At 55.7% G+C, this 23,186-nt stretch overlaps 7 protein-coding genes across 7 annotated transcripts; 5 read left to right on the top strand and 2 right to left on the bottom strand.

Annotated features, from left to right (window-relative positions):
- Nucleotides 1-818: 818 nt before the first annotated feature.
- Nucleotides 819-1,871, top strand: CDEST_11200 (uncharacterized protein; the record flags this gene model as incomplete). Its single annotated transcript, XM_062927356.1, has 1 exon — nt 819-1,871. The coding sequence occupies exon 1, from the start codon at nt 1,554-1,556 to the stop codon at nt 1,869-1,871; it is 318 nt and encodes a 105-aa protein (XP_062783407.1). The 5' UTR covers nt 819-1,553.
- Nucleotides 1,872-7,495: 5,624 nt separating this feature from the next.
- Nucleotides 7,496-10,220, top strand: CDEST_11199 (Putative AAA+ ATPase domain, ABC transporter, P-loop containing nucleoside triphosphate hydrolase). The gene is made up of 3 exons (XM_062927355.1): nt 7,496-8,464; nt 8,521-8,601; nt 8,666-10,220. The coding sequence occupies exons 1-3, from the start codon at nt 7,679-7,681 to the stop codon at nt 10,049-10,051; spliced, it is 2,253 nt and encodes a 750-aa protein (XP_062783406.1). The 5' UTR covers nt 7,496-7,678; the 3' UTR covers nt 10,052-10,220.
- Nucleotides 10,221-10,786: 566 nt separating this feature from the next.
- CDEST_11198 (beta-tubulin) lies at nt 10,787-13,058 on the top strand. Its single transcript, XM_062927354.1, has 7 exons — nt 10,787-10,955; nt 11,156-11,179; nt 11,249-11,274; nt 11,350-11,391; nt 11,454-11,508; nt 11,578-12,368; nt 12,433-13,058. Exons 1-7 carry the CDS (start codon nt 10,944-10,946, stop codon nt 12,824-12,826), a joined length of 1,344 nt encoding a protein of 447 aa, XP_062783405.1. The 5' UTR covers nt 10,787-10,943; the 3' UTR covers nt 12,827-13,058.
- A 153-nt stretch (nt 13,059-13,211) lies between these two features.
- CDEST_11197 (Putative large ribosomal subunit protein uL6) lies at nt 13,212-14,422 on the top strand. Its single transcript, XM_062927353.1, has 3 exons — nt 13,212-13,544; nt 13,620-13,733; nt 13,852-14,422. Exons 1-3 carry the CDS (start codon nt 13,268-13,270, stop codon nt 14,217-14,219), a joined length of 759 nt encoding a protein of 252 aa, XP_062783404.1. The 5' UTR covers nt 13,212-13,267; the 3' UTR covers nt 14,220-14,422.
- Nucleotide 14,423: 1 nt separating this feature from the next.
- On the bottom strand, nt 14,424-15,756 carry CDEST_11196 (Putative inositol monophosphatase). Its single transcript, XM_062927352.1, has one exon. The coding sequence runs from the start codon at nt 15,721-15,723 to the stop codon at nt 14,425-14,427; it is 1,299 nt and encodes a 432-aa protein (XP_062783403.1). The 5' UTR covers nt 15,724-15,756; the 3' UTR covers nt 14,424.
- A 609-nt stretch (nt 15,757-16,365) lies between these two features.
- On the top strand, nt 16,366-16,828 carry CDEST_11195 (Putative ATP synthase assembly factor Fmc1). Its single transcript, XM_062927351.1, has one exon. It carries the CDS (start codon nt 16,485-16,487, stop codon nt 16,818-16,820), a length of 336 nt encoding a protein of 111 aa, XP_062783402.1. The 5' UTR covers nt 16,366-16,484; the 3' UTR covers nt 16,821-16,828.
- Nucleotide 16,829: 1 nt separating this feature from the next.
- On the bottom strand, nt 16,830-21,801 carry CDEST_11194 (uncharacterized protein). The gene is made up of 2 exons (XM_062927350.1): nt 20,784-21,801; nt 16,830-20,725 (listed from the first exon to the last, which is right to left on the bottom strand). The coding sequence occupies exons 1-2, from the start codon at nt 21,010-21,012 to the stop codon at nt 17,397-17,399; spliced, it is 3,558 nt and encodes a 1,185-aa protein (XP_062783401.1). The 5' UTR covers nt 21,013-21,801; the 3' UTR covers nt 16,830-17,396.
- Between the last annotated feature and the right edge of the window lie 1,385 nt (nt 21,802-23,186).

Below are 23,186 nucleotides of genomic sequence, written 5' to 3'. Positions count from 1 at the left end.
GTGGGGACGAACAGGCCAATACATGCGCCGAGGTACCTGGCCTTGCAGTCTGCTCTGCGAATTCGTATCTATCTGTACCTAGGTAGGTACCTGTATCTAAATTCAAGCGTACCAGCAAATGAGGTACAAAGTACATCATGTACTCAGGCTTAGGTAGTGCGATGGCAGGCTGAGAAGGGTACGTATCGGCAATGCATTTGGTAGCCAGGTCGTGCATGCGGCGGGTGGGCCACGACTGGAGCAGCGGGAGATGATTGCTAAGGACCTTTCGAGCACTTGGGCCAGTGAAAGGCCGCTGACGATTCCCCTCTTGCAGCGACTCCTCTTCCTCTCCTCCATCTCCTCCACCTCCTCCTCCTCCTGAAGCGACTTGCAGCCCGGAGAGGCGCCCCTGCCTACCCTGCCCTGCTTTGCGTGCTCGCCTGCCTCAGTGGGCCCTGCTTGTCATGTACTGCACAGCGCATTGGGCCGTTCCTTGCTTACTACCACCTTACCTACTTACCAGGTACCAACAGCATTGTAGCGCACCGCCTTAGGTTGAGTCCGGCAATCAAGTAAATAACAGCAGAGGTAATAACACAGAAGCACAACAGACCCTTGGCATTAATTCCAATTGACAAAACGGATGCAGGGCATGGGCACCGAAGCCATATGTAGCACCAACACCGGCACTGGCACCGGAAAGAGAGGCAGGTTGGCAACGTGCGCGACGCGGGAACTGACCGCCACTGTTCTTGCCGTTTCCTATGTCCTCGCATTAATTAGTTGGTTTGGAAGTCCTGTCGCTTCGTTCCCTCGGCCGCTGCGCAGTGAATGATGCCAAACTCAAAATCCTCCGCGTCTGATACACTCGTCTTCTCCTCACCGTTCTACATAGTAGTAACAGACCGACCGACGAGCCTCTATGTTCCATGCCGTCATTCGACTTGAGCGCTTCTTTGTTGACTACAGCTTTCTTGTGCGCTCTGCTCCCCGAACACCCCGAAAAGCGGACCGGCTTCTATTCGCCCGCCGCTGCTGCTCCAGCAAGTGCAACAACCACCCCTGGTCTCGGTCGCCGCCCAGCGGCCCTCGACCGCCAACGTATTCAGAGGAAGAATTAGACAAGAAAGAAAAAAAAGGAAAAGGCAGCGCAAAAACGGTACTAAAAACGCCGCCCCCGAAGGAATTCGATCAGTCCTAGCGCCGACTAGCTGAGACTTCCCATCTCTGGTCCCCCCCCCCAAGCTCGGCAGAGCCAAGTAAGTGCCTTTTCTCAAATATCAACTTCAACCATCTCTGCTCTGCTCTCCACTCGCTTGCCTCCCCGTGGCCCCGGGCAGCCTCGCGTGCCGCCCATGGCAAACAGTAGCACACTTTGACAAAAATGCCTGTGGCCCTCCGACCACTATCCAACATTCGAAATTACTCTGCAGGGACCATGCTTAAGATACTGTACGTCGTTTACCCAAGGCTCGTCTGGCGCCGGGCGGGGAGCCTACCAGTGCTAGCGGGTGCACAGATGGCCGCCTCGGTCTCTGTGTGTTTTGTGTGGACCCGTTGGATATCAAACCATGAAACCCGACAGCGGCATCGACTACCTATCCCGTCAACATGCCAACATAGGCAAGTCCTCAGCCTTTGTGTCCCCTTGCACGATGGCACAGCGTCAAGCCACACTCGCTTCGCTTCTGACACCTGCAGCAATTCATTTCTGCTTCCGAGCCGATCAACAAGAGGCTCTCCGTCTATTCTCTCTCTCTTCCGTCCTTGTCCGGCGAGTCGCCAAGTTTGCGCTGTTCTGCGCCCCCCTGCCGCCGCCATCGCCACCCCTCGTGTCACTGTCGTCAGTCGTCACCCATTCAGCCCATGGGCATCTGCATATTCATTGAACGAACACACATCTGGCTGGCTGGCCGGACGGCTGGCTCGTACGCGGCACCTGTACCAGGCATGCGCACGTGGGCTATCCAGGCTGAGGAAAGACTGTGGTTCTGGTTTCCTGCCATCCTATTTTTGTTGCCGTCCCAAAATAAAAGATGCCGATGCGACCGCATCGCACGCACACACAGAGAGATCTATTTTATTTCAAATGACCGGCGCAACTGATAGTCTGTGACTCTTGTGCAAAGGCAAAGGGAAGGGGGGCGTGGGTACCTAGAGGCAGTGAACCAGTTCGTTGTAAACGCCGGTGTCCCAAAGTTGACCTCTCCCATCAAGCGCAATCATGGATGTGCCTAGGACACTGCAGAGACTCGGACCGGGCGTGCCCCTCCACACCTCTCCAACGATCGGCCAGTCTTTGCGCCCAGGAGGACTGGGCGACCTAGTGCCGCTGGGGTGATTAGAGGCCAAGAAACAGACTACATCGAATGGGATTTCATCTGAAGACCGAGAACATCGTTGGGCTACACGGCTTGGACTCCGGCACTACGTACGGAGGAAGTGGCCCTTTCTGTTTCCCGCCTCCCGGTGTCTCAATCAGATGATTGCCCTACTATGTGCGTACCGTACATCATCAGCTATCTTCTTATTTCACCATCTCTTCCCTCTCCTCAGTTTGGTACCCCCACAAATTCCATACATCTTACATCTTACTATCTGCAGCCACTGAGCAGCTACTGCAACACTGGTGACCTCTGTAGAACCAAATCACACACATTGCCACGCCAACCGAATCTGTTTTGCCAGATCGTGTAGTGCAGCCCAAAAGAGAAAGCCGCGTGGTTGGACGAGACACCAGGGGAAGTGGGAGAAGGCAGCAGGGACAGATCCAAGTGTGATGTGATGGACCGGGATGAGCACCACGTCCCGCCACCTTCAAAAACTCAGGTAGTGAGGGGATGAGCAGGGGCCCCGGCGCCTAGGCCACCGTAGTGGATCGCGCTTGTTGACCTATGTTTTGGGTTGCGGTGGCTGCAACAACAACAACAACAACAAAACAAAACAACAAACACCACGCCCGCACCACAAGACGCTGACGTGGAGAACGTAAACAAGTTGCCTAAACAGGATCCGTCGCCCCTCATCTTGTTGATCTCACACATTGCAATGTTTGTGTAGTGCATCGGCCGCAGGCAGGGCCCGTCCCACAAGCGCAATGTATGCTACGTAGGTAGGGACTGGGTTTTGCGTCGTCGTTGATAAGGTGGTACTGCAGGCCCGTCGTTTCAACAGGCGCATGATGTGTCATGCTTGCAATGTCCCCCAGCTGGGCGCTGTGTCTATCTATCAACATGCTTTTTTGTGCCATATTTCCGGTCATTGTTGATCTTTTCAAGGGCGGCACCAAGCAGGCTCTTTTACCAACCGTCCACGAACCAGCCCAAACCCCGCCACGATGAAAATGATAGAAACACAGATGGAGATGTTTCAACAATCTCCGCAAGACCTTATCCAATCAACCATCGTGCCGCGCCCCTGAGAGCGGTTTGGTTACACACAGTATCCCGTTGTCCCCCCCCCTGGTCTTGAGTTCTACTCGGGCAGTCAGGCTCAAGGCGGCTGGAGAGGCGACCATCTCCCTCCCTTCCTCCCCCTCTTCTGAGGCTGTTGGACTCTTTCCCCGCCAGCCAGCCTCAAAAAGCCGGGAGTGCCACTCTCTTCAAACAGAACCCCTGAAAAAGTAAGGCCGGGACGGCGGTGGAAACCTGGCGGGCTCGTGTCAGTACTAGCCCGCCAACCACATGCTTCTTTCTTGCTTCCTTTCTTCTCTTTTTCCTTGATCATCAAAAACACCCTTTGTGGTAATACCTTGCTTGGTACGCCCCCGGCTGGCTAGTCAAACCTTACTGCCGTGGGCCGCACCCAACGTTCGGCCTCTCGTCTCGATACGGAACCGGCCTCATCCATTCGTCCAACCAACAACGCAATCGCCGAAACTGGCGCCAGCCCGGCGCTTGTCCTTGTAGCGGGCGGCATGACCCAGGTGGGTTCCTTCAAGAAGGGAAACACCAACAGAAACCAGAAGATGTGTTGCGATTACGACATGTGGCCCGCCGTCGCCATCCGCATTTGTCCTTGCACAAGAAAATATTCTTGGATCTGATGTACTCCGTAGGCTGTTCCCTGTTCTCGTCCCGACTTATCCACTATAGAACGTATGGCAAAGCCACAGCCAATCCTGGCAGCCGCGGCTGTGACAGGTCTATGAGTTGAGCCTCGAGGCTCTCGGATACCTCGAAGCCCCTCCATCACTTGCCCTTCCAGTCGTGTTTTCCGCCATGAGGGAAAAGTTGAAAAGCTGCTAACCCTTGACAACAGCATATGGTTCTATGACGGCGACGGCCAAAGCCCTTCTCTCATCTCGGAGCAGTGGGTTGCATCGTCGGTTCCTGCGGTCGTTCAACTAGAGCCAGAATGAAAGAAGCCTGAACGCTCGTGCAAGACATGTTAGTGCCACCAGGTGGCGTTACACCGCTCTTCGACATGACATGATTTCCCTCGTGTGTTTCCTTGGTTTAGAAGGAAGAAAGAAAACATGTCTCCCAGCCCTGGTTTTCCCTTGGTTTGATGGATCAACCTGCAGCTGCGCCATGCCCACGACCGGCCGACTAAGCCCGTAACCGATCAATTCAGCAAAGGAGCGCCAAGATATTGGTTCGAAGTCATTACCTGCATTATTTGGTCCATGCCTAGCCTGAAGGTTGACCAAGCAGGGTTCTGAGTTGGTAATCCTGAGGGGCCATCAACCTGGACCAGCCTGCTCTTTCGCCCGACGTTTTATCTGAGGAGAAGAACAAAAGAAAATGGTATGAATTGGATTAGCTGCAGACCAGGGTCTCCGAACCATTCGGACTTCATCCAGCCACAAAAACAAAACCAAAAATGTGCCTAGCTGCAAGCTAGCCACCCAACAGGTGCATCAGCTCGAGACGAATGGAGGAGGTGATTGCAGGTTCCTTGAGTAGAGGGAGGGGGATCACATCCACGCGTCTGGACTCTCGCTCTCGATAGGGTCAGGAATCAATTCTATGCAGATTTGTTGGTGTCCTGTAGGCTGCTGGCGACTTTACTACACGTGCGCTTGAAACAAACAAAGCCTCTTTCGTCCCGCGGGATTCAGTACGAGGATGTGGGATCTGGCATGAATACTTGGAGGGGAAGACGGCTGCGACAGGACGAAGTCGTGGCCCGGTGCTTCGTCTTCGCAATGGTATTAGGCCTGTCAGGGTCGACCCTGGCTGCTTCACTGTATTATATTGGATGTGAGGGGGCTCCTCTTTGACTTGTTCTCCTGTTCTCCAGACTTCAAGTTGGCCGCCATGCAACCGACGGCTTATTAACACAACATGTCACTTCCTCTCTGCCTCTTGCAATGCCACCCATCATGTAGCACACGAACAGCCCCCAAGCCCTTAACTGCCAACCCTGAAGATCTTTCCCTGAGATGGTGGAGTCAGACTGTCTGTCATAGTACCGCACCCTGTAACCAAGATGTCCCTCCTGTTGGTGCTGCCGCCCACACGCCACAAGCAGGCCGAGATAGAGACGAACCCGATTCTCCGGGCCCCTCGAATCAGAGGGACCGCGTGGATACAATGCTGAACGGATACGGTCTCCAATGACGAAATCTTTATAGACATTCTCCAGTCGTCTATGTGGGACTTGTGTTAAAAGAGAAAGAATGGTTCTCGAAAGTCTGGGCTACGGTTATGTAGCAACAATAAAAGTCCCGCTTTACGGCTCCGCCCTAGGGAATGCAAGCGATCAGGCGAGGTCGATTGGCGGCACTCTCATTGGGGATGACCTCCGCGAATTACAAGGATCGTTGCTGGCGAAGCTCTTGGATGTTGCGCTATCATTGTACTTGTCGGAATCTTTCCTCGTTGTGGTACAGCTCATCACTCGCTGGCTGATGTCAGACCCCAATGTGGTATCCCGCAAAGCACCCCTGGAGACTTGAAGTGTGGCCCTGAATGAACGCAAACTGCTCAAATCAGACGGTTCTTGCTGCTTCAGGGGAGTGGTAGACGTAGGAACAAAGGTTACCTTGTCCCCTCGTGGTCAAAGTTTCGCTCCAGGAACTCCTCAAGCCAAGCCTCCATGTTGCATGATATGTCCGCATGCAACTTGAAGCGGGAACAAGATCCAATGTGTGGTCTTATTGGTAGGGCAAATGGTAATAAGGAAGGAGCTTGAGCACGGCCAGCTAGCTTCCAAGGGTGACCTGACGCTTGGCTGCAGCGTCCAATCCGACAAGGGCCTGGGGTGAATCCCACACTCAACAACATTGCATGCACGGCGTGCCGTTGGTTCCGCCGGGACGAAGAGACAATGACAGAACCGTGACTTGACAGTATGACGTGTAATCCAAGCTTCTCCCTGCAGTCGGCGATACCAACGGCCCAAGGGTTTGGTGGTGTTGCTGACTTGCTGCAGCATTGTGTGGCGGCTGCTGTTGAGCGCAAAGTTTTGACGCTTGGTTGTTCTGCCGCTCAAATCCCCGTGGTCCACGACTCATTTCGATCCAAGACACTGAATACGGCGAAGATACCCATTTCGTCCTCGTGTGGCCCATCCCGGCAGACAGTAATTTGTGTGTGTCTAAGCTTGCACAGGTTGTGTTGTGCAGCGAAACATCGAGCATCGGGATAACTTTAACCAGCTGCTGGGATCCCCTGACGGATCTCCAGCGCATAGCGTGGCGTGGCGCTGAGGAGAGCCAAAAGTCCCTCGACATCGCTCGAATTCTCACGTCCTCGTCAATGGCCCGGAGCTGTGCGCTCTTACACAAAAGCAATCATGATTGGTTGCCAAGCAACACATGGTTCCCTGTAGGTCGGCGCGCGCGTGCCGCGGATTGCATGCAGCTGCGTGTAACAAAATAAAAAAACACTCGCTGTTCGCTCATCTCTGCAGGTCGCGTCGAATCTTGATGGCTGATACGCAGCAGGGTTATACTGCGATCCGCGCTCCATAATTCGTTGAAGCGAGTCGAGCTAGGCCCTGCAAACGCATTTCAGCTGGCTTCTATTGAATTGAGACCAGGAGTTTCATACGGTTTCGGCCAGGTAATGTCGGTGACGGCGGTGGTGGCTGGATGGATGGATTTGATAGCGCATTCCAGCTGGATTGTAGAAGATTACCGTTCCGCCCGTTTGTCTCAACCGACTCTACGGTGTCATGTTAATCGACGATGGCTACCCATTCGGCCGGGTTATACGTAGACACGAAATTCACATTGCTGTCTAAGAAACGGGGTTTTTTTTTGGGGGTTTTTTCGTGTGCAAATAACTCGATGTTACGTATGGACAAAATACTAATTGAAGTCTAACAAATTGCAAGGTGAGGTAGCGCATTGGACCAGTATCCGTACAGCTCACAATGTTGTCGTTGCAAGACGTTGATTGGTTTGCTTCAGGCCCAACTCCTTGAGCGTGTCACTTCTGCTGACATAAACGCGTGCGAGTACGACAACGGGCCGACATTTCTCCAAGAAATGGCTGACTGCCCCGGGCAGGGCACCACCAGGCCCAGGGCCCACATCCTTGAGGCTCATTCTGAATATCACAAACGACTTTCAGTGAGATCGCCACCAGCCAACTGAATCAGTCTGGCCGAGGAAGAACTATCTGGTTTTACTTCTTGCTGGTATTTTAAACCACGAGTGCGCATACTCAAAATTTTAGTTTCCCCTCTGCTTCGGAACTCCCGTCCGATTTCTCTTCCGTCGCCTACACTCAACTCTTGTGTTAAAATGGACGCCGAAATTAGAACCGTGTTGCCCAACATCGACCCGGTCCTCTCCGAGTACTCGGTCGGCTACCTGACCCACGCCTCGACCATTTACTCTGACGAAGAGGACCAGTCTGGCCCTTCCCCTATCGCCGAGGCTGCTGCCACTGTCACTGAGTTGCTGCTCTCCGCCTCTGGAAAGCCGGATGCCAAGCTCCAGGAGAAGATCGAAAAGCTCGTTGAGAAATGGGTTGAGAAGTACACCGATGCCAACGGTGGTCTGAGGAGTGGCCCGTCTGCCGTGAAGAGACTTGATGAGACCTTTCAGGTCAGCTCGCAGCGAAACATGTCCTCCACACTGGCCGTGTCCACTGGAGCTGTCGACCTCGAGTCCGCGAACGCTCGTAAGGTTGAGTCCAAGGTCGATCGCAAGAAGCTGGAGAAGGCCGAGCGAAAGATTGCCGCCAAACAGCAGAAGAAGACCTACAAGACGGTTGAGTACGAGGCGTCCAGGCTGCTGGACGAGCCGGAGTCCACTCAATCCTACGAAGAGTTCTATATGGCGGTCAACCCGCTGCAAATCGGTGGCTCCGGCGCCAATAAGACCAAAGACATCAAGCTGGACAATATCGATGTGTCCATTGGTGGCCAGCGCATTGTTACTGACACCGACTTGACCCTGTCCTATGGTCACAGATATGGTCTTGTTGGTCATAACGGTGTTGGTAAATCCACGCTACTTCGTGCTCTCTCTCGCAGAGAGCTGCCCATTCCGCCTCACATTACCATTCTCCACGTCGAACAGGAGGTAAGGACCATCGAATGCGCCGACTATAAGTTACTTTATGGCTGACGCCTATCTAGCTTACTGGAGACGATACTCCCGCAATCCAAGCTGTGCTCGACGCCGATGTCTGGCGCAAGGTTCTGCTCAAGGAGCAGGCTGTAGGTTACCCCTTGAATATCGATCACCTGAACATTGTGCCAGATGATGCTGACAGCTCGTTAGGAAATTACACAAAAGCTGGCAGATATCGAGAGCCAACGCACCGGCTTGGCCGATACCTCAGCCGACGCCGCCAGACTTGACAAAGAAAGAGAAGCCCAGGACAGTCGCCTCGGTGATATCCAGGGCAAGCTGGCCGAGATGGAGTCTGACAAAGCCGAATCAAGAGCGGCAAGTATTCTGGCTGGTCTCGGTTTCTCGGCCGATCGCCAACAAAATGCCACCAAGACCTTCTCTGGTGGTTGGCGTATGCGTCTGGCTCTTGCAAGAGCGCTGTTCTGCGAGCCTGACTTGCTGCTTCTTGATGAGCCGTCCAACATGTTGGACGTTCCATCCATTGCCTTCCTGTCGAATTACCTTCAAGGATATCCCAGTACTGTCTTGGTCGTCTCTCACGACAGAGCCTTTCTCAACGAGATTGCGACGGATATCATTCACCAGCACTCCCAACGCCTCGATTACTACCGCGGCGCCAACTTCGAGTCCTTCTACGCCACCCGCGAAGAGCGAAAGAAGACGGCCAAGAGAGAGTACGAGAATCAGATGGCGCAGCGAGCCCATCTCCAGGCCTTCATCGACAAGTTTAGATACAACGCAGCCAAGTCTTCGGAAGCTCAGTCGCGCATCAAGAAACTCGAGAAGATGCCAGTGCTTGAACCTCCCGAGACGGAGTACAGTGTACACTTCAAGTTCCCCGACGTCGAGAAGATGACGCCTCCCATCATCCAGATGACCGGTGTAACATTTGGCTACAACAAGGACAACATTTTGCTGCGTAACGTAGACCTCGATGTGCAGCTAGATTCTCGAATCGGAATCGTCGGACCCAACGGCGCGGGTAAAACAACTGTGCTCAAGCTTTTGATTGGAAAGCTATCGCCTACATCTGGTCTTATATCGCAGAACCCCCGTCTGCGTGTTGGTTTCTTTGCCCAACACCATGTCGATGCCTTGGATCTGACCATGAGCGCTGTTGGCTTCATGGCCAAGGAGTACCCGGGTAGGACGGATGAGGAATACCGCAGACAGCTCGGTGCATTTGGTATCACCGGTACGACGGGTCTGCAGAAGATGGCAGTGCTTTCCGGTGGCCAAAAGTCGCGTGTTGCCTTTGCCTGCCTTGCGCTGACGAACCCACACATCCTGGTTCTCGACGAGCCTTCTAACCATCTCGACATTGAGGCAATGGATGCGCTTGCTTCTGCTCTGAAAGAATTTCAGGGCGGTGTTCTCATGGTCTCTCACGACGTCACCATGTTGCAGACGGTGTGCACCTCTCTCTGGGTGTGTGATGGAGGCACGGTCGAGAAGTTCCCTGGTGACGTCCAGGCCTACAAGAAGAGAATTGCATCCCAAGCTGATGCAGCCGGTGTTGTCAAGGCTCACTAAGAGAAAGGATATTTGTACCTGGTGAAGCAAGTAGTCTAGACATCAAACCATCTTGATGAATTAAAAGTCACAATGACCCCCTTCCCCCCGGGGTATTGGGGAAATTGAGCTGCGTCCTATCCAGCACAGTTTGATAGGTCTCAGGCACACCGGAGCCCCCCTGCGTTCTCGAGCCCCACTTGCAATTTAGTGTTTCTAGTCAGCGCTTGAAGACAGTGTCAATCAACGCCATTGGTCGAGGCTCTATGAATTGACATCGGGCTGGTATTCACCTGCCAAGTCTTCACTTTCAACACAGCAGCAATCTCTCGCCGTCCGCACCTTCGTCGACGATTACGAGAGAGGCGTCAAGGTCCTAATGCCTTAGGTTGTGTGGATGCCCCCAGACGTGTCGTTGGATGCTTGGATGCCTCAGTTCAGTCGGCCACCCCGGGTCTCGGAGAGATACAGAAGAAAAACAGGGACCACTGGGTACGTACCTGGATGAGCACCGCTGCCTGCCAATCTGCTGCCAGTCTTCCACCTCAACTCGCCATACGACCCCACCGTCAAATAGTGCCTTGTACTGGACTTTCCCCCATCGGGGACGTGCACGGGCCCCAATGGTAAACAAGCGAGCTGCACCCCTTCCCCTCTGGCCTGCCGCTAGCCTGTTGATGGGTCGCTGGCCTGTCTTCTGCTGTCCACCCGGGACCCGTGGCGGTGAACAAAATCACATCCGCCCGCAAACAAAAATCAACAACCTCTCCCCCTACCTAACCACACCTTGACCTCGCCCACTCTCCAACCACGTCCGCCTTGGAAGCTTCGTCCAGCTCTCAAGCACCTCGCACTCGTCCTCCCCATTGCTCATCGTCGGCCCAGTCAGCTCAACACCTTCCCATCATCCAAAATGCGTGAGATCGTAAGTGGTCTTCTCTCCTGCCCATCAGTCAACACAACAAACCTGCGACGCGTCGGACGACAAATAATTGGGCTTGCCCCTGAGCAAACCCCGCCGATATTTCCACTCAACGCCGGCCCTCACCGAACACGGCCGCGATGCCATCACCAACTGCGCTTACCTTAGGGATATCTTGCTGACTTTTTTTTCTTACTCGATAGGTTCACCTTCAGACCGGCCAGTGCGTAAGTATCTCCTGATGAATACTGCCGACCCGACGAATCCCAGTGCGGGGCTAACCTTTCTTCGAATAGGGTAACCAGATTGGTGCTGCCTTTTGGTGCGTAGCCAGAACGACGCCAACGGCTCGACGATATCGACCTCGAAAGGAACCAACTCGTTGACTGTGGCGTAGGCAAAACATCTCTGGCGAGCACGGCCTTGACAGCAATGGCGTGTATGTGGTCGACCTCCTGATCAGGCCCTGACCGCGAATTCACCGCTAATCCCCCCCAACAGGTACAACGGCACCTCTGAGCTCCAGCTCGAGCGCATGAGCGTCTACTTCAACGAAGTTTGTCATCCTAGTCTCCCAGTGTGCAGACAAACCTATTGACGAATACTGACCTTCTCACTTAACCAGGCTTCCGGCAACAAGTATGTCCCCCGCGCCGTCCTCGTCGACTTGGAGCCCGGTACCATGGACGCTGTCCGCGCTGGCCCCTTCGGCCAGCTCTTCCGCCCCGACAACTTCGTCTTCGGCCAGTCTGGTGCCGGCAACAACTGGGCCAAGGGTCACTACACCGAGGGAGCTGAGCTCGTCGACCAGGTCCTCGACGTCGTCCGCCGCGAGGCTGAGGGCTGTGACTGCCTTCAGGGTTTCCAGATCACCCACTCTCTCGGTGGTGGAACCGGTGCCGGTATGGGCACCCTGCTGATCTCCAAGATCCGCGAGGAGTTCCCCGATCGCATGATGGCCACCTTCTCCGTCGTCCCCTCCCCTAAGGTCTCTGACACTGTTGTTGAGCCTTACAACGCCACTCTTTCCGTCCACCAGCTGGTCGAGAACTCGGACGAGACCTTCTGCATTGACAACGAGGCTCTCTACGACATCTGCATGCGTACTCTCAAGCTCTCTAACCCCTCCTACGGCGACCTGAACCACCTTGTCTCTGCCGTCATGTCCGGTGTCACTACTTGCCTGCGTTTCCCTGGTCAGTTGAACTCTGACCTGCGCAAGCTGGCCGTCAACATGGTTCCTTTCCCCCGTCTCCACTTCTTCATGGTCGGCTTCGCTCCCCTGACCAGCCGTGGTGCCCACTCCTTCCGCGCCGTCAGCGTGCCCGAGCTCACCCAGCAAATGTTCGACCCCAAGAACATGATGGCTGCTTCCGACTTCCGCAACGGTCGCTACCTGACCTGCTCTGCCATCTTGTAAGTGTCTTTCATTCGGCGGCTCATTATCGAACTCTCCGCTAACCGCCCTACCCCCTCTTAGCCGTGGTAAGGTCGCCATGAAGGATGTTGAGGACCAGATGCGCAACGTCCAGAACAAGAACTCTTCCTACTTTGTCGAGTGGATTCCCAACAACGTCCAGACCGCTCTCTGCTCCATCCCCCCCCGCGGTCTCAAGATGTCCTCCACTTTTGTTGGTAACTCTACCGCCATTCAGGAGCTCTTCAAGCGTGTCGGTGAGCAGTTCACCGCCATGTTCCGTCGCAAGGCTTTCTTGCATTGGTACACTGGTGAAGGTATGGACGAGATGGAGTTTACTGAGGCCGAGTCCAACATGAACGACTTGGTCTCCGAGTACCAGCAGTACCAGGACGCTGGTGTTGACGAGGAGGAGGAGGAGTATGAGGAGGATGTCCCTCTTGAGGAGGAGGTTTAAACGTTCGCTGTCTGAAAACGTTTTCACCATGCCTATGTCTCTCGCCAACCCTTCCGTGGTGGCATTTCGCTTCGCGACTCTGGCTCCTTGCCGGAAAATGGGCTTCTAGATATACCTCTCTTAGTAGTTCGCCTGACGTATCAAAACAAGTACGAGGAATCAGAGATTACTCTGTACAAATTATTGGCAACATCATTTTTGTTTCATGGCAGTTGTGACACAAGTGAACATGACAAACCCGTGACTGCCAAACCGAACAACTGTGAGATGTAAAGCGTGACCTCGAGCTGAATCGGGCCCAATCGGAAGGATCCGTTGGGTGGGTCGTTCATGGATGACTAAGACGTGGAAAAGTTCCTGAAGGTCCTCAATTCCATCTGTCGAGCAACACCCGACGGAGCTCGCATTCGGGAGAGTGAAGCTTGCCATTCGACGACCACAATGCTTGCCTCCAGCCGCGGAACGGCATTGAGGCAGGCGTTCTCCGCCTCGCCGGCCACGGCGATACCGGCCTTTCTAGTGCCGGCTCTGCAACAGCAACAGCTCTTGTCCCGAAGACAATTCTCCTCGACGCCGACGCGGCACTCGAAGCTCGGCCGAACACCCCTTTCGATCCCGCCTGGCGTGGAGCTGGCCATCAGTGAGCCAAAGCTTAAGAAGGACCCGACGAGCTACCTCAAAGTGTACAAGAGGACTGTCACCGTCACGGGGCCTCTGGGTTCGTGCTTGTCTTGTCACAAACCAGCTCACGGGAGTAGAGGATTGGGGGATGCTAATATTTGATTCGGATCAGGCAAATTGGATCTTGAGATCCCGCCCTTCTTGAATATTGACCACGATATCGAGGGCAAGCGGGCTGTTCTCAGCGTCGAGGACTCCAACGTCAAGGAGCAGAGCGAGATGTGGGGTGGGTTTTCTCTGATCTTCATTTGTTGCCTGAGGAGAGGGAGATGACGCTTGATTGGCTCTCTGAGCTCACGGAGTTATTGATCAGAACGTTTACTGACTGTTGCCTCGTCCAACAGGTACGACATGGGCCTATCTCCAGCGCTATATCATGGGCGTCTCGGAGGGTCACACGGCGATTCTCCGCCTCGTGGGCATCGGATACCGCGCGACCGTCGAGCAGCGTGGCGGCAAGGAGGAGTTTCCGGGCCAAAAGTTCCTCTGCCTGAAGCTGGGTTTCACGCACCCGGTTGAAATGGGCATCCCGCGGGGTGTCACGGCAACGGTGGCGAGCCCGACGCGCATCCTGCTCGAGGGTATCGACCGAGAGGAGATCATGAGCTTCGCCGGCCGCGTCCGCAAGTGGAGGCCGCCTGAACCATACAAGGGCAAGGGTGTTTTTATCAACGACCAGACCATCAAGCTGAAGCAAAAGAAGATCAAATAGACAACGATATGGCGGTGGTGGAAGGGTTGGTGGTACCGCTACTACGGGGCAAAATGTGGTGCGTGTCGACTGGAGAGCCGGAAGGCTGTGTATAGATGTAAATCGCTGTACGGACGGGGGATGGAAAAGACACATTGTATACTATTTTGTTTTTATTGCGCTGGTTCTTCCAAGAAAAGAGACAGATCTATCCCCTATGTTCTTTTTAGCTCGATTTTGAGCTCAAAACCTCCTGGACCACTCTCAAAACGTCACCGTGTACTGCGGCCGGCGCGGCAATAACGCCCTTGTTGTTTGCCAGAGTTCGGCCGACGGAGAAGTCCAACCTCTTGCCCTGAATATCCGTAACCTGACCACCGGCCTCGCGGACGATGAGGTCTCCCGCTGCGTGGTCCCAGATCTTCTCCTGGTACGTCGCCTTGACAGGCAGGCGCAAATAGACGTCACCGGCGCCGCGGGCAATGGAGCCGTACTTGCTCTGGCTGTCCATACGCACACTGGGTTTGGTGATGCCGAGTTTGGCGGCGATCTTAGCCTGGTCGTCGTGGGCGCTGTGGCCGGCCTCGACGCTCTCGCAGAAAGTGGCGGCCGACATCTCGGTGATGGGCCGCATGGAGATGGAGGTGCCCTCGGCGATGGCGCCCGTCCGCAAGGGGCGCGAGGTTGCGCCCTGGCCGAGAACGGCGGAGAAGATGACGCCGTAGCCCGTGTCGTCGTTGGCGTTGGAGCCGATGTCGGCGGTCAAGGGCGCCTTGTCGTCGACAGGGAGGTTGGGGCAGCCGAGGACGCCAACCTTGACGTCGCCGTCGACCATGAGGCCGAGGCAGACGGCGTACTGGCCGCCACGGAGGAAGCCCTTTGTGCCGTCGATGGGATCAATGGCCCAGATGCGGCCGGCGGCGCCGCCCTTGCTGTTGCCGTGGTCGATGAGGTCCATCATGCTCTCGGATGACCGGATGGCGCCACCGAGGAAGGACTCAGCGGCCGGGTCGTCGAGCTTGGTGGTGCGGACGAGGTCCCAGATCTGGTCGCGCAGGGCGGGCTCAGAGCGCAGCTGGGCGGCCTCCTCCTCTGCGACGATCTCGTCATCGGGGAAGTGGTGGCGGAGGGCAGCGATAATGAGGGCCTGGGCGCCGAAGTCGCCGATGGTGACCGGGGACTTGTCGTTCTTGTCGACGGTGCCCTTTGCCTTTTCGTGGAAGACGCGCTTAGTGAGAATGGAGGCGCGCTGAACGGCCAGCTGGGCGACCTCGAGCTCCTTTGCGTAGGAGGACATGGCGGGCGACGGGTTCCTTGATGGAGTCGAGAAGAAGGTGCGGGGGTTGTTGTTAAAGATTGTAGCAGGGAGGAAGTGGCTCGAGAGGAGGGAGAGCCGGGGGATGGCTCGTAGGGACAGGATGGCCAGCGTCACGACGAGTACGGAAGAGAGGAGGGTGAAGGGTATAGACGAGAGCCTAGTGGGGTTCCGTCTCGTTTTGTTTGATTGTTGAACGGCGGAGGGCATAGAACTCTAAGACGAAGTCAGAGGTGTGTGTGTTTGTGTTGTGTTAGAGCGAGCTTTTGGTCTGGTCTGGTCTGGCTGGGTGATTCAAGCTACTGTTGCGTCATGTAAAGGGCACACCCATGGACGCACAGGTGGGCAATTGGGCGCGGAAGGGCCAATGATGATAGGTGATAGCTATCAACTTTTTTACACAATCATCCACTTCTCGTTCTGGTGGATATGCGCGTGACTCGAAGGAGGGATGCTCTATTAGCTCTGATGGTTTTGCTGGAAACTTGGAGCTGAGAATGCGTTGTTGACCAGGTCTTACCCCTCCATCCGTGCCTACTGCTCCCGGTGCCGGTGCGGGTGGGGGGGAGGGGAGGGGCGTGGCCGACAGCCGACTGAGTGTACAACGACTGCCGCTGCAGGCACTGAGGCGAGAGCTTCAGCTTGTGGTGTTAGTGCCAAAGGTGCCCGGCCCTTGCAGTGTACGCACAAGCCTACCTACCTAGACACCTCAAAGTAGGTACCTCCCTTGGTACGTTCGGTAGGTGACAAGGCACATAGTGCACAACGTGCTGCAGCAGGGATCCACCGCTCAGGTGAGAGTGACAAAGTAAAGACGGGCTGCAGACCCTGACCTCGAACTCTCATCGTCAATCGACCAGCATCACTTGCAGCACCGAAAACACCACCACATTAATCATTGTAGCCCGCATCCTACTTCAACAACAATAGCCAAAGACCAGAGCCAAACTGCAAGATCAAATAGAGAAACAATGACGGCCGCCCCTCACCTCCGCTCCATCTACCGCTCCCTCTTGCGCGAGCTCCCGCCCCGTCCCGTCCTCGCTCGCAAGCGCCCCCCAATCCACAACCGCCTGCGTGCCAGCTTCGCCCCGACCAACGCCAATTCCCTCGAGGCCGACACCGCGGCAGTCGCTGCCGCCGAGGCTGAGCAACTGGCCGCTTACCTCCGCGCACAGCGTACCTACGTCACCCTCCTCGAGCGCTACAACCCCGGCATGGACATGGACGAGGAGGAGCGCGTGCGCCTGTCGGCCCGGAGGGTTGGCATGGACCTGCCCAAGGAATTCAAAGACCGTCTTAATTGAGCGGTTTCGAAGATTGGCACGACCGGGAGACCGTCGAAGAATCGCGCGAGATGCGGACGAATGCCAGTCGAATCGCGAGGCTCGGCTGTACAGCGGAATCCCCCGACATCATCGGCCACTACTAGGAAACGAGAACCGAGTATCACAAGAGCCATCTTCTCGCCGATGACGCGGACACGCGACGGAAGTCAATTTTGTGTATTGTTATGTCATTATGCATCTCCTTACACATGTACATTACACACGGCGGGCGTTTGGGTTGGAAAACATGCCAAAGAGACATTCATCCATATATGGCAGAGAGCGAACCTTCCTCCTCCCTTTCCTTGGGGAACAGGATATTACACATTAACAACACACTCGGAAAATCTTTGTGGAAATGGGAATTTTACTCCTGTCTCCTGGTCTTAAGTCTAGTGGTTTCCGGATTGCTGCAATCAATCCCCAAGAATATGCAGGTTTTGTAAAACAAGAGTCGTCTCATACGCAAAGGGGTATCAACGTCTTTGAAGCCTTGAATAATACTTATAGCCCATCTTCTTCCACCTCGAGAGCTTTTTCGCCCCCTCCGGTTTTCTAGACGCTGCCAACGCCGCCCTCTTCCAACGTCTCGTCCCACCCCCCCGTCTCCAGCAGATACTCGCCCAGCATCTGCTTGACGTTCCGTATGTTCTCGCCCAGGGCGCTGGTCCATTGGTCCTGGACGACGCGCACCTTCTCCTTCAGGTCGTCCGTCAGCATCCGGCCCTCGTCGTGCCGTAGGCGCTGCGCCCGCGCCTCGCGCTCTTCGTCGCCATACTCCCTGCCCTCGCCGTCCTCGGCCTCGCTTTGGACGGCCTTGGCCTTGGCGTGCGCCACGGCCTCCTTGACCTCGTGCAGAAGGCAGAGCAGGTTCGTCTGCGACTCGATGAACTGGTACGTGCTCTTCTCCGTATGCAGCAGCAAGCTGAACAGATACTGCAGCGGGTGCCGGCGGTACGACGGGTTCTCCTCGTACTCGGCCATCGGGATCTGGATGTTGAAGTCCTCTAGGTACGGCGGAATCTTCTCCAGAAGCCGGCGCAGAGGCGGTGCAATATCCCAGAATGCCGAGAGCTGCACCTCAACGCCACGCATGACATTCATCTCCATGACGGCCTGGAACTCCTGTGTGCGCGCAAGCACCTCGTGCGCGAACGCCAGCTGCCGCTTCGCCGCGTCCTCGGCGAAGAATCCCACGGCGTTGCGGAGCTTCTCCTCGTTGCCCGCGAGCCGGTACGGCGTCAGTACGACGTCGCGGTACCGGTTATTGCGGTCTGTGAGAATGTCGTAGATGGCCCGGTGTAGCATCTCCCTGGCTTCGAAAATCCACTTGAGCAGTGTCAGTTTCTCTAGCAGTTCGGGCTTGTCATCACCTTCCTCCTGCGGCATGTCCGCAGCGCTGGCGACATCGTCAAAGAGACTGCTTGCCAGCTTGTCGAAGAGCTCTGTGGCCTTTGCGATGCGGCCCGTGACGAGATCGTTCAGCGGCATCACCACCTGGCTCTGGAACTGCTCAAACTCTGTCTTGCCGAGCTCCTTGAGCTTTTCTTTCTCGGCTGCTACCGAGTCTTGCTCGATGGCCGACGCCTCCGCGAATGACATGTTGCCGACGTTAACCTCCTGCTGGAGATTGTTCCGCAGAGCATGCCTCCGCTCAGCAGAGGCCTTCGCGGCCTCGTCGCGCTTTTTGGTGCTCGTCACCTGAAACCTCTCCTTGGTGGCTTCGATCTCGGAGAGGTCGCTGATTTGGCGTACGGCCATTCTTGTCTCGGCCAGCTCTGGGTGGTTGTTGTTCACGGCCGGGTGGTGGCGGGGATAAGGCGGTGGCAGAGTGACGAGACGCGAGACGTCCAGATGAGCAGGGTTTGGCGTCGTGGGCGAAGCCGAAGATCCGAGGGAGTCTGCAGAGTACCTCGATGGCTGCGGGGTAACTACCGGCTCCGGCTCGTGCCATCCCGTCTTCTCGGGAGGGTACTCATTCGAAGACCTCGACTCGCTGGGCCCCGCGAACCCATCATGTCTTTGCGGGCTATCCTCCCACTGAAGCGCTTCCCGTGCTTCCTTGGGCACTCCCATGTACTTGGACTCCCTCTTGGATCTCTCAATCAGCTTACTACCCGCACCTGAAGAATCTGCTTCCCACCACCTGCTTGCTGGGCGACCTCGGGAGTCGCCGTCATAGTTATCGCTGACACTGAGACTCAATATCGGGGAGAGAGAAGGCATGTAATTGGACGAGTAATTGAGGTTGTTAGCGGGCCCTCCAATGGGCGAACCTGGCACGTTTGCTGATAAGGGGGCTGAACTGGTCTCTCCGGGCGTCTCACGATAGATGGAGTTGAGCGAACCGCGATGCGATCTTGTAGGCTCGGACGACTGGGGCGTCCACTCAGTCTGGGAGGCTCCGGACTCTCGCCTCGCCACCATAGGGCGGAAAAGGTCTCTTGTCAGGTCGAATATCTCTGAGCCCATAGCGCCGATTGCCGACGAGTATCTTTCGCGCCTGATCCTGGACTCACTGACGATAAAGTCGGCAAACAACCGCACTCGCTCGGCATCGGTGGCCGACGCTGACTCTTTCATGGCGAAGGCTTGGAATCGTTCTACCGTCTCACTGCAGAATTGGTCGGCAGTCTGTGTGATGACGGTATGCTTGGTAGTCGAGATAGATGCCGAAGGGGGCCCATCTGCAGGGGTCATGGAGCTGAACCTTGTTTGTGAGCTGGACGCCGATCGAGTTTGGGGAGGTGTTGGCAGTGCCTTCGGGACAACGCATGGCGATCCATCGTCTACTGGGGCACCTTTTGACGGGTGAGGCGAGAAAGGCGGCGTTGCGGCTTCGATGCGAGACCGTTGAGATGGCCCGGGCGCTGCTCGTGGTGTTGTGGACTGCTCACCGGTTCTGGGGGTGTCCATTGCTGTCCGGCCTGCGCTTCTTGGTGTTGATCTACTGATGGTCAGGCGGCGAGAAAGGGCACCTTCGTTCGGAACGACGATGTCGCTAAGCTGAACCGGGTTGATGGCCCCATCTATAGAATTGTGCGATACTCCGTGTCTAGTGCGACTTTCTGCACGACGTTGCACGATGGTCTTGTCATGACGGACTGCTCTGGCCCGGCTCAGACTTCCGCCAGAGCTCAGTGCCCCAGAGTTGCTCGACTCTCCCGTCTGAGTCGAGCTTGCGGCGCTGGCGGTGTCGATAGTCAGGCCCGGAGATGGCCTACGCTGAGATGCACGGTTGGCAGCTTCAGGCTGGTCAACCCAGTCTGCTGGAGTTGGTGGCACTGGTCCCAGGGCTGCCACACCGCTCGGCGGAGGCCGCCTCGTGGGCGGCGATGACACGGGTGTTGTCGTTCTATGTGAGCTTTGAACACTCTGTGATCGGGATGAGGCCGGTGGAGGCACTGGCGGCGGTGGTGGAAGAGGCATTCCTGGCTCCCATCTTGTCTGTGATGCTGACCGTGAGCGAGCCGAGGTTGGTGTCTCAATAGCACTTGCAGAGGCAGCTCGTCGAGCCGCAGGCGGGCCCTGTGATGACTCGGAATCGTTGCGATGTAGCATTTGTTGTGGAATCTGTATTTGAAGAGGCGCAGGTCTTGATAGCGAGGTAGGCGGCATGGGCTCGGGGGGGCTTGTTTCATGATGTTCTCTACTTCTTCTGAGGGAAGAGAAACCAAAGCGTCTTTCACGGGAGCCTGCCCTACCGTTAACGCCCGGCGGCGGGGGAAACGATGTGTTCGTACAAGGCTCCGGAGACGGCCTGTGAAGATTCGTCGGAGGTATGCGTGCCGCCGATGTATTGGCCGCTGGCGATGATTCAAAGCTACCACTCGGCGGTCGCTGGCTCCGTGGAGGGCTGTACGGAGGCGGAGGCAATGGTGATCCTTTGTACATTACTCAGCAAGGAAAACTTGGTGCATTGGGGCTGGACAGAAGTGTTACCCTGCTCAGGAAACTGATGAGGCCGCTCAGGAACGGTAGCAGGTGATGCTATCCATTCTTGCGGGTTGTAGGGCTGGATTGCGCTTGCCGGCGTGTGGGCCGAGTGCAAGTAAGTTGAGGAAACGCCAGACAGCGGGGTGTTGGCATGGCCGTGATATGAACCCAGAGACTGAGTTAACAGCGGATTGAGACCCTGTCGCAACCGGGTTGGGTCGCGAGGGTTACTCATGATCAGCCGAGTCGGTAGACGCTGAGTGACTTGAGGAACGGCTAGGACTTGAGTAAAGATTGAGATTCGGAGGGACGTCCGCCCGGGGATGGTTGGAGAGGATATGAGATACTTGGAGTCGTGCTGCAGTCAAATGGACGGGCCCAAGCCAGCAACAACTGGCCTGTCAATCTCTTTGCACTTCTCTTTCTCTCTTTGCCAATCCGTTGGAACTTGACCGATGGGATGGCCAGTTTCATGCCGCGAAAGACGTCGCACAACCAAGACTGTAGACAGGCAACCGGCAGGTAAGGTCGTCACATCGAAAGGTGGGAGAGCGCGGCTGAATCAAAGGGAACAAGAATGTTGGTGGGAGGACGTAGAAGATAAAGAGATGTCTATGGCCAGGTCTGTTCTGGTGCAGCTGCAGCTGCAGTGTGGTCAACCTCCTGCATAAGGAGGGAGGTGCACACATGCCTCCCACGTACAGGGGGTCAACCCTGTGACACTCAAGTCTTGGGGGAGGTCGAGACAAGACATTTGAAAGAGAGGGAGGGGGTTTCGGAGAGAGCGGGCTCTCGGTAGTACGATGGCGAGACAGGAATAGCAGTCGAGTCCCGGAGCAAAAGCGTGATGGTGGACCTGAAGGTCTAGGCTAAGGCAGTCGAAGCTCGGCGACGAGTTTGATGTGGATGTGGCAAACATAACGCCTTTCAGATGAGCGACTTGCCCACTCCCGGTATTGCTGCAGGACACATGTGTACTTTATAGCGGGACCCAGTACATGGCAGGGGAACTGATGTAAGTAGTGTAGTGTGCGAAAAATGGTGGATGGTGCGTCCGGTCCCTTCCGTCGTCCACGAAGCGCACTTGCTTGCTGGTAGACCAGCGTGACGAAGGGTACCGCTTGATGGCGATGGGAGCTATCAACTTCCCATGTGGCTGCAACTGCATGACAACGTGCAGATGCCGGTGAATGCGCGGTACTGCCATCCGCGCTGCTGCTGTTGATGTTGTCTCGTTCCCCATCATTGCATTCTCTGGCTTTCATTTCTTTTAGAGTGATGGAACGACGCGGTACTGGCACAGCCGTCCGTCGACCGGCATTCTGGAGAAGAGGGGGAAGGATGGCTCATAGTCAAGATCGCAGCATTGGGTCGATATGGTTAGCCGGACCATGAGCATAAGACTTCGGCATGAGCAACCAACGAGAAGACGCGAGCATAGAGGACAGGCAGCCTTGAGATCCTTGACGAGCTCTCGTAGCGACCTGTCACGGCGCAGGTGTAGGAAGAGGGAACGGGAGTGAGCATCGCGTCAGGGGCTGGTCGAAAGTGGGCTGTCTTTTTGATGGAGCCAAGAGAAGAACCCGGTGGAGGTGTTGGGGAGAGACAGTAACGATTGGTCGGCTGTCTGACGGAAGGTCGGTCTATTCTTGGATCCCTTCAAGGACCCTGGCTAGTCGAGCGTGCATGATGAGGTTGTGATTGGCTGGTGGTGTTGTGAATGGAGGTGTCGAGGTGGTTGTCGGCGCTTAAAATGCTCGTTGATTTGCCCAAGAATCCAACCGCCTCTGTCCTCCCCCAGGCCGTGTCTTCTTCGACGCCCGCCCGCCCCGTTGAGCTTGGATGTGTGATTCGATTCCTGGGCCGGCAGCCTCATGGTCATGGACAGGTACACATTAGCGTCTGGCAAGCTTTGGTACTAGGAAGTCAGCTACAATGCGATTGGGGGCTGCTCTTACCGACTCCATTACTCACCTACAACAGCAGTTGCTTGCGAAGAAGGCTTGTCGCCAACGGTGGTTGGTTTGGAGGTGTCTAATGTGCCGAAGGACTTTGCATGATGCGGAGCCTCTCCAACGTGATCATGTATTCGTAGTGTACACCAGAGTGATGTTCCACGAGCATGGAGCGCGCTAAGGGGAGACTCAAGAACAGACGGAAAGGCGGTGTTCTATACAGAGTATATTGCCACGACCTACGATTCGCCGAACCTGGCATGTGGCTCGCGAAACGTCCATGAGTCTAGAATCAACCTCGCCGGGACATCTTCAGATGAGTGTTTGTCTAAGTCTCACATTATAGGCAGGCTTCGCGTGTCGCCGTGTCTTGGTATCAGGACGAACGCAACTCGGGTTCTCTCGTTACTACTGCGAGATGTGCCGAGACGACATCGATCCACTTCCCTTGGTG

Source organism: Colletotrichum destructivum, chromosome 7 (assembly GCF_034447905.1).
Source record: "Colletotrichum destructivum chromosome 7, complete sequence".
In the NCBI taxonomy this organism is placed as follows: domain Eukaryota; kingdom Fungi; phylum Ascomycota; class Sordariomycetes; order Glomerellales; family Glomerellaceae; genus Colletotrichum; species Colletotrichum destructivum.
This window is presented reverse-complemented; position numbering and strand designations above follow the sequence as displayed.

What these genes read in the sequence shown, in the direction of transcription:
- CDEST_11199 (XM_062927355.1), top strand. Translation starts at nt 7,679, where the DNA reads ATGGACGCCGAAATTAGAACCGTGTTGCCCAACATCGACCCGGTCCTC. An exon ending in TTCTCCACGTCGAACAGGAG is followed by an intron (nt 8,465 to 8,520) that starts GTAAGGACCATC and finishes ACGCCTATCTAG; the next exon opens with CTTACTGGAGACGATACTCC. An exon ending in TTCTGCTCAAGGAGCAGGCT is followed by an intron (nt 8,602 to 8,665) that starts GTAGGTTACCCC and finishes ACAGCTCGTTAG; the next exon opens with GAAATTACACAAAAGCTGGC.
- CDEST_11198 (XM_062927354.1), top strand. An exon ending in CAGATTGGTGCTGCCTTTTG is followed by an intron (nt 11,275 to 11,349) that starts GTGCGTAGCCAG and finishes ACTGTGGCGTAG; the next exon opens with GCAAAACATCTCTGGCGAGC. An exon ending in GGCCTTGACAGCAATGGCGT is followed by an intron (nt 11,392 to 11,453) that starts GTATGTGGTCGA and finishes CCCCCCCAACAG; the next exon opens with GTACAACGGCACCTCTGAGC.
- CDEST_11197 (XM_062927353.1), top strand. Translation starts at nt 13,268, where the DNA reads ATGCTTGCCTCCAGCCGCGGAACGGCATTGAGGCAGGCGTTCTCCGCC. An exon ending in CACCGTCACGGGGCCTCTGG is followed by an intron (nt 13,545 to 13,619) that starts GTTCGTGCTTGT and finishes GATTCGGATCAG; the next exon opens with GCAAATTGGATCTTGAGATC. An exon ending in GGAGCAGAGCGAGATGTGGG is followed by an intron (nt 13,734 to 13,851) that starts GTGGGTTTTCTC and finishes CTCGTCCAACAG; the next exon opens with GTACGACATGGGCCTATCTC.
- CDEST_11196 (XM_062927352.1), bottom strand. Translation starts at nt 15,723, where the DNA reads ATGCCCTCCGCCGTTCAACAATCAAACAAAACGAGACGGAACCCCACT.
- CDEST_11195 (XM_062927351.1), top strand. Translation starts at nt 16,485, where the DNA reads ATGACGGCCGCCCCTCACCTCCGCTCCATCTACCGCTCCCTCTTGCGC.
- CDEST_11194 (XM_062927350.1), bottom strand. Translation starts at nt 21,012, where the DNA reads ATGAGTAACCCTCGCGACCCAACCCGGTTGCGACAGGGTCTCAATCCG. An exon ending in TCATCAGTTTCCTGAGCAGG is followed by an intron (nt 20,726 to 20,783) that starts GTAACACTTCTG and finishes TAATGTACAAAG; the next exon opens with GATCACCATTGCCTCCGCCT.